A 15,012-nucleotide genomic window follows, 5' to 3' on the forward strand; every position below is an offset into this window, starting at 1 on the left:
ATATACAAATCACACAGAAAAATAAAGTACTTTTAAAATATAAATAAATAAAGATAAGAATGAAAGAAAACTGTGCAGATGACGGGAGTGTATTAATGTAATGCATATATACAGGGTGGGTATAAGAGTTAGTGTCAGTGGTGGTTCAGGGCCTTGTTGATGAGACCTCAAGGAACTTTTGTCTGTTATTGAAGTCTTTAAAGGTTCCATTTTCCTTCTTGCTTCTTTAATTCTTCTTTCTTTAATTTTCCTTGGCACTTTTCGCACCCATCAAAAGAAACTGACGATAAGGACAGCACAGAGACAAAGGGGGACAGATAGTTCAGTGTTTATCTGGAATATGAGATCCTGCTCTGGACGAGGTGAAACCAAGAGCAGCTCAATTCGCAGTACGTCACCGCCGCTGGCTGCTAATCAGTTGCGAGGTTCCTGTTTTATTCTGCTGTAAATACACTGCAGTGTTACTGTGGAACCACCGCAGGCTAACAGCGACTGACAGACTCTGTTCAGGTTTCATCTGTCAGCAGTCGCTCTGTTGTTTCAACACGTCCGTTTATCTGTGCTGTCTCTGCTGTGGCCTTTATCCTTCAGTCATCGACGCTGTAAGACGAGAAGATAAAGACCTCGGCTGAATGTGTGCAGGAGAAAGAAAGTGAAACATAAAACTGATAATGTGTGTCTCTGTTGTTGTTCAGGAGAGGATCCGGTTCCTCCGGCAGCAGATCCTGGATCAGAGGAGGACGGTTGGGAAAGCCCTGATGAGGTCTGCAGCCAGGAGGCAGGCTGACGGAGGAGGAAGAGGAGGGGGACGAGGAGGAGAGAGCCGCCTTCAGACTCTCCTGCTGTGGTACAAACACCTTTCAGAGATAGACTTTATTTTTTTTTAATCATTTGAATGTATTTGTAAGATTTTTCTTTGCCCCGCCCCTTTTTGCTCCGTGCTCCAATCACTGTTGAGCAGGCCTCGGCCAACTTCCTCCTTAAACTTAGATATGCTACGTGCTAAGCTAATCTATGTTGAACCACATATTAAAGCTCCAGTGTGTCACAGTCATATAATATTAATAGCTTTGTTTTCATTAGTGTTTAATCAGCTGACAATAAGAGTTGTTGTGTTTTCGTTACCTACGAGTGTTTTTATCTACAGCCGCTCCTCTTCTGGCAGAGTCCACCATATTGAATCTCCATGTTTCTACAGTAGCCCAGAGCGGACAAACTCTGGATGTAGATAGGGACTGTTCCTGTGTTTTGCTGCCACCGTTGTTTCCCTTTTACACTTGGAAGTGGAGGATGAAGTGAGGGAGCTTGTGTATGCTCTTGTATCTTCTGAAATAAATCTGTCTGTCTGCCTGTCTCTCAGGTTACCTGGAGGTTCTCACCTGTCTCACCTGCTGGGTCTGTCATCAGTCAGCTGTCTGGCCTGCGGTGAGGTGGTGAGACAGGGGGAGGACAACATGGTTGCCTGTGACGTCCCACAGTGCTCAGGTAGTCTGATGTATTGATTATAGATTATAGAAAAGATTTACTTGAAGCATTTACATCTCAATTTATTCTGAAAATGTCATTTCAGAGCTTGTACTTGAAAGTGTTGTGTACTGTAAAGAATGTGTGCACTGAAACCAGGACCCAGGTCACCCTTAACCGTACGGTTACTGAGAGGCCTGCACATAAAGAGAGTGTGTGGACTGAGGGAGGAAATATTTAAAAAGGTGTAAAACCATTAAAATGAGTGCAGCACTGCCTGTGTGTGTGTGTGTGTGTGTGTGTGTGTGCTGAGGGAGTGTCCTGTTGTTGACTCAGCTGAAGTCACAGATAACAGACCTGAGGCCAGTTAACCCTCCAGTGACTCACTAACTCCAGACAGAACGTCTCTGAACCCTGAAATGAGTCTTTATGTGCAGCTCAAGTCCGATCAGGGACACAACCAGTTAAAGAACTGACACAACTTATACTTTTTACTATTTTTCATAATTTTATAAATGTATTAACAGTTTTAAACTTGACTTTAACAGTTTAATCTATTAAATAAACAGATTTTAGATTTTTAAAACATATTTTGATCTTTTCATGTGAAAAAAGATTTTCTTGTATTTTACATGTATTTTCTTATTGATTGATTGATTGATTGATCTCACTGGTAGTTCAGGGACATTCAGTAAATATGAGGATTACTAGCAGGATTACCATTTTTATACTATACTGAGCCAAAAGTCACGTTGTCGTCTGAGAGGAAAGATCAATAAAGTTACAGTTACTTTAATATTGTGATATGTGGATTCAGTTGCTGAACCTCTGAGACCCTCCCGACCCCATCCACATCCTGTTGTTTCTGTCTCTTTTGTTTTTGCAGGCCTGTACTGTCGGCCATGTTTCCACGGTTTGGGAAACACATGTGTCGTCTGTGTGCGACCTTTGACCTTCCAGGAAGATGGCGAGGAAGAGTTGTGAGTGTCCGCTTCTACTGCAGAGGAGTTATAATAACATATAATAATACTGGAGGAACTTTTCACAGATAAACTGAAACACTGCAGTGAAATATAAAATACTTGAGACGGAATATCGGAGAGTTACGATTACAACCATTAATCTTCACGTGTAGTTACACTACACAGTGTGCACTTTCTGCCACTAGGGGGCCTCAAAAAGGAAGTGTGATGAGGTGGTGAAGCAGTGTGGGATCATGGGAGTTGTTGTCTTCACCACCATTGGCGTGTCATTGGCCGCAGTCAGCTCCTCCTGGTTAGGATTCCTTCAGTGTTCATGGTTCAGGAGGTTTCTACCGGGAGCCGAATTATCCGCAGAGATCTCCTCCTCTCCAAAACTAACAGACCCGCTGATTAAAACCATTAAAAACACTGAATAAAGCAGTTCCACCTTAAAAATCTGCGTTTCTCCCATTCTGTTCGACAAAGGTCGTCCCGCAGGGGTTGCTGAGCTGCTGCTAACGTTAGCTTGTTGAACTAGTCTTTAAAGACTATAACTAGGCTAAATCCATAACTAGGCTAGCTACTTACCAGTATGCTTAATCTGCTATGAGAAATTAGCATGGTAGGATCAGATTTTTCAGTTTTGGTGGCCAAAAATGTTTCTTTTGATAGAAAAGGTAGCCGATCCCCGATGTAAATATGACTTTGCATTGGGGAAAACCGGCCAAAAAGGTAGCCCAAATTGTTGCAGGCAGGCAGAAAAAACTATTTATCCAAAAAGATAATTTAGTAAACACTCATGATAATTTGAGCTTCAGCTCTGTGAAACCGACATATGTGGTCAATTACTGTCAGCCACAGCAGTGAAATATCATCATCTAACGCTGAGCTGCGAAGATACGCTCACAAAGCTTTATTGCTGCCTACAAACATCCAACATGCTGTCAGCGTTCTGCTAACAGAAGACTCCAACCGCCTTTAGCACTCTTCTACAATCCTCTCGTTTAACCTCAGACACGACATCTGTCCCATCCACGCCACGAACCGAAGGTGGGCTCAGCCTGTCAACACCACAGCACTCGTTCTCCACGAAGGGAAGCGTCTAAAGTTTCAGTGTCAAAGTGCTCCTTTGTATTGTAGGAAGTCGCTCTTAAAAGGAATTTCAGTAGAATTTCTTTTACAATAACTTCCTTCTTGCACCCACTAACTTGTAGAAGTATTCACACTGCTGGATTACAGAGCAAGAAATCAGTTAAAGGTTTTTTTTCTGTCCGTCCTGAATGTGAGGCTACCTACTGACAAAATGGTGAAGCAACAACCGGTGCATACGTGACATGTTCTACATGATTTATTGTGCAGATTAAATGGTTTTTTTTCTCTCAACTAGTCATCTAGTTTGAAAAGGTATAAAAGAAATGCATAGTTTAAAACACACTATGCAAAAACTCAAATGCAAACTGTGAATTTCTCACAGCAAACTTTTCAACTGCAGAATATATCTTACAAAAAGAAAAAGGTACATTTTTTTTTTTTTACATTACAATTAACAGTAACACATCCTGTACGTTGGACCTTATCCTTCCTCCAGGACTCCTTTCTGGTTCTGTTTTATGTTCCTTGCAGCAAAATAAAATCTGCTCTTTAATCCTTATGGGATTGGTGTTGGAGGTTTATAAAGTTGAGTTTCAGTCAAAGGAAAATACTCCTCATCTGGTGGTCAAAGCTTCAGGTCTTTAAAAGAAGACGTCCATCATCAAGGAGGGTCATTTTATACAAATATCTGAGTGACAAACCTCTGGACAACCAGTGTTTCTGAAATGACGTACAGTGGCACAAAGCCAGCAAATTCCAAATAATCAATTTCATGAAGCGTCTTTGCCATGTCCTGCAGGAACATTGTTAACATACTGGAACAATTAAGTCCTGTATGTTTGGAGAGACAGCTTTCCAACTGTCTGCAGCGGCACTAAAACTAATCCTTTCACCTCGCTCCCACATTTTTACACACAGCACTCCTCACTGGCAATAAAAACCATATGTGCCGTTAGTTGTGGGGAGGAAAAAATACTTATACTTATTATCAACAACTAATATTTACAGAAAAACACTATAAAAAGCAGCCAGAAAAGTCTTTTGTCCACTGGGTCTGAGGCCAAAAACAAATCACTAGTCTGTTTGTTCGAACCCAAGTCCCATCAGTGTCTCCGGCTACGGTTGGTCGGGGGGGCTGGCTGCCGTGGCCTCGTCGTTGCTGCTGTCCACCTCCTGCTCCATGGGGCTGTCCTCCTCCAGCTGCTGGCTGGTGTAGTTGGTGATTTCCAGGAAGCCGCTGGGCTCCACCACCACGTTGGACTGGCTGGAGTCCGGCAGGATGGAGTACTGGGGAATCACCTGCATGTGTTAGTCACACGTTTCAGTCAGTTCAATTTTCAGTAAGGTAATAAGATTATGACTATAATGGTTTTTTGTACTGTAGATATTAAATAGATCATTCTGTTGTATCATTAAAATTCTTATTCTCCTCCTGATTGCCCCGGAGGGAAGTCTAATTGCTGGTGTACTAAGTGTGAAGCCTCTGGCGATGAATTTAGGTAGTTTCCATCTTTGTTGGCACGCAAGTTCGACATTTTGGGAAGTCAGTTTTTTGCTTTATCAACAGGAGTTAAATGTTAAGACTGATACCAATGACCTGACGCGCCACTATTTTTAATCTGCAATACGAACACTAATAAATTTGTATTGATTCATGTCATCGAGTATTTAAAAAACACAGGAACTCATTTGATGAGTACTCCTCAACCAGAAGAGACATTGAAAGGTGACTATAAAGCCAACTGAAAATATACTTATAAATAAACTTCATCAAAATATCCTATTAAAGCATGACGTGTGGGGGTTATAAACAGTGTGTGGGGGATTTTCTCTTTGATTTTTCCACGTTGGCTAATCATGTTGGTCAATGTTTGTAATAGCGGTGATGAATGCTTTGTTTTAAGTTGTCTTTGGCTAAAAATAAACTGTTTAGTTAACCGAGGACTATTTATCTAATTTTCTACTCCCATACTCTTAGAATATCATGACATTACATTATTGTAAAGGTTTTATATTCCTGTCTGTCCATCATGTCTATCTTGTTTTTATCTTATCTCTTTTTTTGTTGCACTATTTCACCAATATATATATATAAACATTTATAAAAAACTAGAACAATTGAAAGTGATGGGTTTATAAAAACGACAAAATGAATACATTTACAAAAACTGACTACTTTTTTGTTTTTATTTTGCAAACATAACCTTTTTTACCTTCATAGAAGTGAATTCTGTTTTATTAAAGAGGTGAATATGTGACGGAGCTGCAGTCGGTCGGTACCTCCAGCTCTGTGATTGATTGCATATCCATATCTTACCTCAATGACCTCCAGATCTTCTTTGCTCCTCTGTGCTGTGAGTCCCTGCATGCAGCTGAACTGCTGGCTCTTTGTGTGGGAATGATGCATGGAGGTCCCAGAGCTGCTGATGAACTGGCCAGAGTCCAGTGTGCCTGACACGGCCTGGACCTCCAAGGCTTTCCCCAGAGGGCCGCAGTCGCTGGACGAGTCCACCACCATGGGCTCCGTGCTCGGGTCGATCTCCGCCTCCATCATGGAGATCTTCAGGATGTCCGACACCGAGGGCTTGTCTCCTGAGGGCCCGGAGCTGGACTCGGGGATCAGTTTGGCAGTGGCCTCGCCGCTGCTGAAGACCGGCGTTGTATGGTGGGAACTGCCGAAGGTGATCTTGGTGACGGTGGCGCTCTGTGTGATGATTGGCTGCTGTGGTGAAGAGATTTGATGAGAAATTGAAATTAAAGAACTGTCAACTGTCAAAGTATTTATCCTGTTCACCACAATCATTAAAGATAAACATATAACATAAAATATGTGATAACTTTTCATGGTTATAAAATGTTTTGGTGAGACTGACTTCAAGGCTAAATATTCAGGCTGCAAAAGACAATTACTTATTATCGCTATAAATTATTTTTTAATAATTGTTTTGTCTATTGTCAAAAACCAAAGTTTGTTATTTATGTCTGTTATTTTATCTGACCGACTCTAAGAAAAAAATCGCAGTGACACAAAACAGAAGAGTAGCAGCTGCAGCCAGCGTTAATATAACTATAAATCAATTCAAGATAAACATGACAGATCTTTTATTGCCTTTGACAGGGAAGGGGGGGGGAATGCCAGCACCATCACACAAACTGGTTCTGTCAGGTGCCTCAGGATGCACTTGTTAAGATGAGTGACAAAAGTCAGGGCAGGAGTTTCTAGGAACTACCTCGGGGCATTTTTATTTTCAGTTTGCATGAAGGTGTGTCTCTATTCTGCACCGAAATCAAAAGAAACAAATGCCCCAAGTTGTTTATTTCCTGCTCCTGGCAGCGCTACCAGTGTTGGCTGTAAACACACTCACCTGGCTGGGGGGAGTCTTCTCGGTGCTGACGGGGTGGTGCGCCTGCAGCGGCGGAGGGTGAGACATGGGTGTGTGCAGGGGCCTGTGGTGGGATGTGGGTGCTTGCTGGAGCTTCGGGAGCTGCGGCGTCACCAGGGGTTTGGTTGGCGTGCCCGGGCTCGTGACCTTTGCCACGGTTTGTGCTGGCGCAGTCAGGGGTCTGTCTTTGGGGCTCTGGGTTAAGGCCTGGGGTTTGGGCTGAATCTGCTCTCGTAGTTTCGGGAGTTTCTTTGTCAGAGGAGGAGTGGAGGGGAAGGCAGAAGATGAAGAGGAAGGTTGGCTGATCTGAGGTTTGCTCTGCAGTTGCGGTGGTGGCGGCGGTGGCAGTGGCGGCGGCTGGGTGGAGGCGGAGCTGTTCCGGCTCTGCTCGGCCTCTGCCTGGCTCAAGGGAGGCGGCTGAGCGCTAACAGAGTGGGTGGTTTGCTTAACGGGGTCTGAAGCCGGTTGGCTGGAGCGGTAAAACAAGCCCGTCTGGGGGTCCAAAGTGTCGCCTTCCATCTCGCCCACCTCTAACACGGTCTCAGTTTTACCATGGCTGTCAGAGGGCTGAAACACAGTCGTAAAGAAGGCTGACTGAGGGATGTTATCAAGAGGAGGACGACACTTTACCCATCCTCACTGAGGCAGGAAAACAACATGACATTAAAGATGAAACACAAGCAGTTAAAATGATCAAATATTCACATTTTCAGAACATTAGGACTTGGAGGAAACTGGCTCCAGTTCTTAGGAGCCAGAATGACCTGATGAGTGACAAACTTAGGATTTATTTCTTTTAAAAATGTCATTCTAAAATATATATGATAAAAAACACACAACGATTAAAACCAGAACTCTGGAGTTGATTCTACAAATCTGTCCCAAAAATCTGAATGAAACATTTAAATGAACCTTAATTAATGTTTGTTGACAACACAGATGCTATTACAGCGTTTCTGTTTAATATTTATATCCATCTGTTAATATAATGACATTTGAAGTGTTGGACGATGGACATTACTTAACATGTCCATTATCTAAATGTGCCAGATCAAACTAAACAGGCTAATTTACATCTGCAGTCCCTGGCAGGTTGATGGCATAAAAGAATAAATATCAGAGCTAATGATGTGAGTCAAAACACTAAAAACACCATCATCACATTAATATAAAGTGTATAAATTATCTTAGGTCATTCCACCCACATTCCCACCCAGAAAACATTTTGTTTATTATTTTATTTCACAGTGACATTTCTGAGTTAGCAGGCTAATTTCCCTCTGTAGTTCGCGGGCAGGCAATAAAAGCATAAAAGCATCGAATGTACAAGCAACAAATCACCTAGCTTCAGCGGTAACCCACAGACTCCTCTTTGGAACAGCTATCACTTAAACTTCACACTCGACTGAAGGAATAGTTCCTATGAAAACTGTCTGGTGTGTGGTTGGTTGCTCACATTGTTCACATAAAAGATGCAAGGATGTGAGCACCACAAACAAATTTCCACCCACCTCCACTGTATTAAGAGGGAAGGCAGAAATCTCAAAACCTGTTAACATAAATCCAAAAACTATTTGGATCTTTAAATACCAGAAGTGAGGAAGAAATGGGTGTTCTCTCTGTACTCTCGATTCTGATATATTAGAACATCTACAGTGCTGCTCTTTAGTTTCCTCACCATGTTGCTGACATGCGACGCTGCAGCTGCGGAGGAGGAGGCAGCAGCTGGTTTGGTTACCACGGTAACCTGGCTGATGCTGCTTTTATAAGGCTTCCCCAGCTGTTGGCTGGAGGACATGACCACGTCATCATCCTCTGAGGACACTCCCACTCTGCTGACTTTACCTGGCAGGGGAACCACAGCCTGTCAGATTAGCATATTAAATACTCACAATCACACACACACACACACGAACACATACATCCAAACACGTACGCAATTTTTCTGTAAAATAATCAAAAAGAGAACTGTGTTTCACAGTGTCATGTCTTTAAGGTTTTAGTTTGAGGTTTAGTTTGTTCCACTGAAATTCTGCCAGCCAAAAAAGGAAGTGCTCAGTGCTGGTGATGTCATTCAGTGTGTATTTCAATGGTACAAATCCATTTACTCAGCGTCTAGTGTGGCGTAAAAGTCACAAGGTTTGCAGTGGGAGCGATACGATGAAGTAACCTGAATGATCTAGATCAACAATCGTCACATCGGCCACAGGAACTGTAGCCAAAGTGATGCTTACACATTACTTCAACACTAATTATAATCCAGTGATGTATATATTATTGAGCCATTATGCAATACATTATAATTACTTTTGGTACTTTGAATATATTTTGATACCAATACTTTAAGGTTTTGAATGCAGTTTTTGAGTTCCTAACCGTTTTTACACAATGGTAATGCTACTTTTACTTAAAGCTGCAGTTACTCGTTGAAAAATACCCTTTTCTTATATTTGCTTGCTGAAACTTTCACTCTATCTTGAAAGTAGTATACGAGAAAACTCTGGTTCCTCTGGCTCCTCATAGTTCTCCAAATGGCATTTGAAATAATCTACCACAGCTGAATTAAAACAACCAATCAGAACCAAAACAGGTCCCAAAGCGTCCGTATTTGATGACTTGGGAATGAGACTTAATCATTTTTATAGTCGGTTAACTACTGCAGCTTTAAGTAAAAGATCTAGTACTTCTTCCACCACTGGTGTACTGTATAGTGATAGCAGCAGACCGGAGAGGCGTACCTGCTGGGACGTACTCAGTGCTGGGCTCAGCCTCTGAGGTGGAGGGTCTGGGGGACTCCGGGCTGGGCTTCTTCTCCTGGGCTAGCTGGATGGGCACAGCCATCTGGCTCAGGTCGATGGTGTGCTGTCTGGGTTTGGACTCTCCCTTCTCCTTCACTGCTCAGAGGGAAAAACACTCAAATGTATCATAATGTACCAGTTCAGATCAGTCATAAATTCTCCCTTTTAAAAGCTCATATTCACAAATTAATTCTAATTGTTTCTAATTTGGTGTCCTTTCATTTGGTGTTAAGATACTACTAATGAAACTCAACACTTTTTGCATGTGTTTCACATCAGAAGTCTACCATGAAAGGTGAGGATTATACCTTTTGACCCATTGGAAGGCTTTTAAAGTGAAACATCTGTGGAGGAAGTGTTGAGTTTCACTAATGCAAACTTAACAGCGATTTAAAAAAACTTAGTAAAAGTAGAAGTAAATGTCTGTTCGCTGTCAAGATTTCCATTCTCATTCAGCAGATATGTAACTTATAAGGATAGCGATGGCAGATTTAACACTCAAAATTATCTAAAATTACAACTGAAGATACAGAAATGAAGAAACAGCATGGTTCGAATTGACACGTAGAGCTAAGTAATAATTCTTATTATTAAAACGATTACAAAAAATATGAAATCAGACTGTTATTTTGCTCCAAACAACCTTTTCTTGGCTTCTTAGGCCTTAGCTCTTTGACCTTGGAAGTAATTCTGGTTTACTTTTGTAGTAGCATGCTAGTTGGCCGGACAAGCTAATGATTGCGAGCACATAAACACACAGTTTAATACAATCCTCACACTTTTGCTCTCCTGTTTTTGATTTCACCAACACCACCCTCCAACCTCTATAAATAAGTATCTGTTTTATTACAGCCCCGTGCACGACGCTTCAACGTGTGACGAAATCCAAAGCTGGCCGGTCTTGCCGTGTCTGGTTACACTTGCTAAGCTATGAGCAATGACAGTTGCTACTTGGGGGAGGGGTTTAGCAAACTGTAAAGTTACAACAATACTACTGTTAAAATTAGAAACTTAAAGCAGCAAAGTGTACGATTTAACAGACTGGTTTGGGCATAAAGGACTGGTTCTCTGTGCAACTGAGGTAAATAAAGGCAGCTATTTCCACTATATTTTATTTGCACTGTACTGTTTAACATTGGGCAATATAACCATTCATAAGTGGACCTGTTGAACTGCTCTGGCTTTGTGCAGTAAATCACATTTATCGTTTTAGGGACTTTACAGTCGGAAGTAGGTGAATGTCATCGGCTCTTGTGACGCATTTCCAATGTACAACTCAGTCTAAAATTGTTCCTGCATTCAAATATTCCGTGGGAATCTCTGTTGCTGCTACCTATCAACCCAGTTCCACAGGTTTGTAGCCCAATGAACTTAATGTGAAAGCAAAGCCTCAGGTGAAAAACTGAATTACTGTGGGCTGAGCTTTTATCAGCAGCTTCTGAAAGGCTGTTTGACTGTAGGCTTTCAATAAAAGTTCAAATCTGCTGTGCAAGAGGAAAAGTGTGGGGGTGACAGAAGGCCTGTAGGCGATATGCTGAAAGTTATTTGGCAGGAATATTTCACCTGACCTTGTAAAACTGCTGTAGTCTGCATGTGTACAGCTGATTCAAGTCACATCTGCCGTCCCTCTGCTTTCCGCTTATGTCTGCAGCCTTTCGGTGACATAAAGGCTCACCTGTTGTTTGCTGCAGCTCGAGCAGGGCTTTGATGGTGGAAGTGGCGGACTGGGACTCCCCGCCAGACACCTCCTGGTAGATAATAGTCGGGCTGGACTCCACAGACACTTCCTGCTCTGTCCAATCCTGCTCTCTGGAGGACACCACATGCACTACAGGCTGAGGTTCTGAGGAATGACGGGAACAATGTGGGACAATTTTACATTTCTGAAGGAAAGGCCTTGTGCATTGGGTTAAACTCCTGCATAATATTCCTATATAGGCAAAAACACACCCGGAGGCATCATGCGGTAACAGCAGTCTCATCTGCTCTTATCAAAGGGGAACGGGAAGTATACCTTGAGCACTTCCATGGGAGGCCTCGCCAGTTGAGCTGCCCGACTCGTCCTTTGTGGACCCGTCCTGGCCCGAGGTCTGACCCTGCACGATGTCTGCTGAGCGGGTCACCTGCTGCAGCGTCTCGGTGACCAGCTGCCTGGTCTGTTCGCTCACCACCGCCGTCTGGAAAACTGGCTTTGGCTTGATGAGAACCTGGAAGGACACCAAAGGAACATACGGTTTCCTGTAAAGCAGCGGTACCTAACCTTTTTAACTGGTTCCCCCCACAGCGACCTCAGATGAGCTTAAGTTCCCTATCAGCAACACCAACCACAATGCCCTTTGAACTGATGTCAAAGTGGATGTTATTTCATATTATTGATTATATAGAAGTGGATATTGTTACAATATTTATTTCATAAAGGTCATGGTGATCTTAGACTTGTCGATGTTTCAGCTAAGTCTCTTTTTTTCAGTAGGTTTGCATTCATACCACCACCTGCGGGGAATGCAAATCAGTATATGATCCTATGATCCTACTTCTAAGGCTTTAGTCCATTTCTCTGCTTGCTTGTTAACAAACTCAGATTTGGAGGCGATTCTTGTGCAATCAGCTCATCATATCTACATCATCATACTAAATTATTGATTATCAACTTAACTTTTTGGTAAAACAATCAACCAGCCAAAATAATACATTTTCACATTTTGTCACACACATTGTACTTATATGCAGTAGAGAGTGTCAGCATAGTTTTTTTAAAATTACATTTACACTCCACTGTGATGGATAGCCTTCTGAGATTCACTCGCCAAACGAAAAAATCTTCCCGCATTTGGCGCTTGAGATGATGTTAATTTCTTTGTAATCCTACTTACGTATTAATTTTCCTCAAAAACACAAATATATGGACACAAATTAATTTCTTTAAATCAGACGCTGCAGCAGTACCCCTGGGTTAAAAGCTCTGGATAGGACTCGCTGCTATAAAGTAGATGGTATGATGATATTGGCTGAAGAAATTATTAATACGGGTTTCTTATTTCCGTCAGCTTTGTTGTATGAAAATGTCAAACCGTTTTAATATTAGAGCTATGGGAGAAAGGTCTTGTGCACAGGTGCCATTTCCATCACTTAGACTAAACACTTAGATAAAATGAAAGGTGATTTTCAGATCGCTGTTGCCGTTTGTGGTTTGCTGCACAACGGATGACTGTGGGTGTTTAAAACAGTACTACGCCTGACTCACTGACCTCAATTTCCCCATGATAACTGAAAACAGAAACTAAATTGACACTATATTTAAACTGGAGTTCGATATCGAAACAATGACATACTTTTTGTGAATGGACATGAAGAAGTCAGCAGAATGTTGTTGCTGTAATATTTTTTTTTCATTATGACAAGACACAAAGCAAACAGATATTTTATTATTTTTTAGATATTTTCCTTCATCACTCTTACTGCGTAAGGTATTAAAGCAAGCAGAAAACACCTTGAAATAATTAGCATGATGGAATTTACCTTCACAGAATATAATCTGACACCTGTGCATTAAATTCAAATTCCCCAAGAAGATTGGTGAAGCTCTGGGCAGTCTGTTATCACTTTAGTTACCACTTGTGTGCGTTTCACTAAATACACTTTCATATCCCACATTAGGACTTCTTGGTATTTGTCAGAAATAAATGATTTTCTTCAGAATTCTGTTTTGTTACGTTTTTAAAAAGCAGACATGAAAAGAAATCCCCTGAAACTGAAAAGCACCTACGGTAGTTGCTGGTTTCGTCCAACAGGCCCCATTATACGGTAGCTTCCGATAATGGGGCTGCACTGGGCACCGTTTAGAGATTATTTACGGAGGTCATATCTTGATTTGCTAAGCCAAAGATAAATTTCCACCTCCAGCTGACAGTTAAGATATTTTCTATTCTATTTGATTGAATATAAATAAAAAACCAAATAGACCAGATTAATGGAGGATCTCTCTCATGTGACCAAGGACTGATCAGCCCAAATGTCACTCTGCTGTTTTTTAAAGTATCAAAGCCAGCAGAGTGATTAAAACTGGACACACGGAGAGGTTACAGACGAACGCACGGAAACGTATCACCTGACTCTGCAGTTCCCCTTAACTCTAAGAAGATTTTTTAACCTCTTTCAGCTCATTAGTTTGGTTATAATCCCTTGGTTCAAGTCTCATCAGCGGGGGCGGATCTACAGGAGCAGCTGCAACCCCTAAAGAAATGCTTTTTTCCCCCCCAGATGCCCACGCAGTTTGGTTTCAAAAGCTGTCAAATTTAACACGTGAATTTACAAGAATTATATGTTAGAAAACCAAAGTTGACAAATATAATTTGATCTGATGTGGCCATATTTTAGTGCTAGGCTTAAGTTCAATGACAAAGGAAACACATAGTTGGAAATGTCTGAGGTTTTGGGAAATTTTGATTCCTATTCAATGTGCCACAATAATGTGATACATTGAGTTAAAATATCCTCATTAGGGAGCTTTTCCACGCAAATACTGGTATATGTGGAAAAACCCAACAGATAAACAGGCACACAGCTGCTCTCGCTGCTCTCGTCTGTCCCCTCGTATTCCATCAATCTTTTGTTGAATTGAGGAGAGAGACGAGTGAGAGTTTCAGTTTCAGTCGAAACTCAACGGTGGCATAGAAACCCCACCACCAGCTAGTTTTGGCCGTGTTATCTGCAGTGCGACAGAGACACACCAGTGCTCAAGTATAAATGCTCTGATAGACCCCGCTCTGCACAATCTCCCCAGCGCCAAACAGCAGATACACAAAGTTAGCAACGAGCTGAACACAGTGGAGCATTTATCGAATGAATGAGCCACATATTTCTTTATAAAAAGGTGCTTATATGTCAATGTTGTGTTTCCAGCTTGCTCTGCTTCCTGCACGTGGCCCAAACAAACCCAATGAACGCAGGTTTAATATTTTGGGTCAGAAACATGATCCCTGTTGCAGGAGACAAACACTGTAGCCTGCAGCTGTTTGACCCAGAACAGCAGTAGAATAGGTCACTCTCAGTCTGCCCAGCTCACTGATAACATTTAAGACTCATTCTGTCTCCATGAATGTGGGAAGTAAATGGAGGAAGAGGACAAGTCAGTGTTAAAGCCCTAGTATTTATTTATCAGGCGAGAGTATTGGGGATTTTTTTTCTCCTCTGTTTAAACTAATGCATGTTTGTTTTAATTACAAGATTGAACTTCTCCAGAAAGTATCCAGTGTGGGGGCCATCAGATTAGTGACTGAATGAAACTCAGTGGAGAGAAGAAGTCTCCTTCTC

At 41.8% G+C, this 15,012-nt stretch overlaps 2 protein-coding genes and 1 long non-coding RNA gene across 6 annotated transcripts in view; 2 read left to right on the forward strand and 1 right to left on the reverse strand.

The window, feature by feature from the left end:
- Positions 1-695: 695 nt before the first annotated feature.
- Positions 696-2,448, forward strand: LOC118331725 (DC-STAMP domain-containing protein 2-like; the record flags this gene model as incomplete). The annotated part of the gene is given in 3 exon segments (XM_035666790.1): positions 696-847; positions 1,361-1,485; positions 2,351-2,448. Coding segments are annotated over 3 exon segments (375 nt in total), but the record flags the coding sequence as incomplete, so codon positions are not given.
- Positions 2,449-3,752: 1,304 nt separating this feature from the next.
- Positions 3,753-15,012, reverse strand: part of emsy (EMSY transcriptional repressor, BRCA2 interacting) — a 22,429-nt gene continuing 11,169 nt past the window's right edge. For 2 of the 4 annotated variants that reach the window (XM_035666369.1, XM_035666365.1), the window contains exons 14-20: positions 11,714-11,906; positions 11,375-11,542; positions 9,640-9,795; positions 8,580-8,746; positions 6,884-7,468; positions 5,836-6,240; positions 3,753-4,817 (exon numbers count right to left, since the gene is read on the reverse strand). In XM_035666369.1, coding sequence (XP_035522262.1) covers positions 4,635-4,817; positions 5,836-6,240; positions 6,884-7,468; positions 8,580-8,746; positions 9,640-9,795; positions 11,375-11,542; positions 11,714-11,906 — 1,857 coding nt within the window. In that variant the 3' untranslated portion in view covers positions 3,753-4,634. The remainder of the gene's footprint in view (positions 4,818-5,835; positions 6,241-6,883; positions 7,469-8,579; positions 8,747-9,639; positions 9,796-11,374; positions 11,543-11,713; positions 11,907-15,012) is intronic. The other 2 variants (XM_035666366.1, XM_035666367.1) reach the window with 2 other exon arrangements.
- LOC118331433 lies at positions 10,645-11,490 on the forward strand. Its single transcript, XR_004796880.1, has 3 exons — positions 10,645-10,780; positions 10,913-11,052; positions 11,351-11,490. It is a non-coding gene; the product is annotated as an uncharacterized LOC118331433 (long non-coding RNA).

This window comes from Morone saxatilis, unplaced genomic scaffold (genome assembly GCF_004916995.1).
Source record: "Morone saxatilis isolate NCDOM2014 unplaced genomic scaffold, NCSU_SB_2.0 Contig20, whole genome shotgun sequence".
NCBI classification, from domain to species: domain Eukaryota; kingdom Metazoa; phylum Chordata; class Actinopteri; family Moronidae; genus Morone; species Morone saxatilis.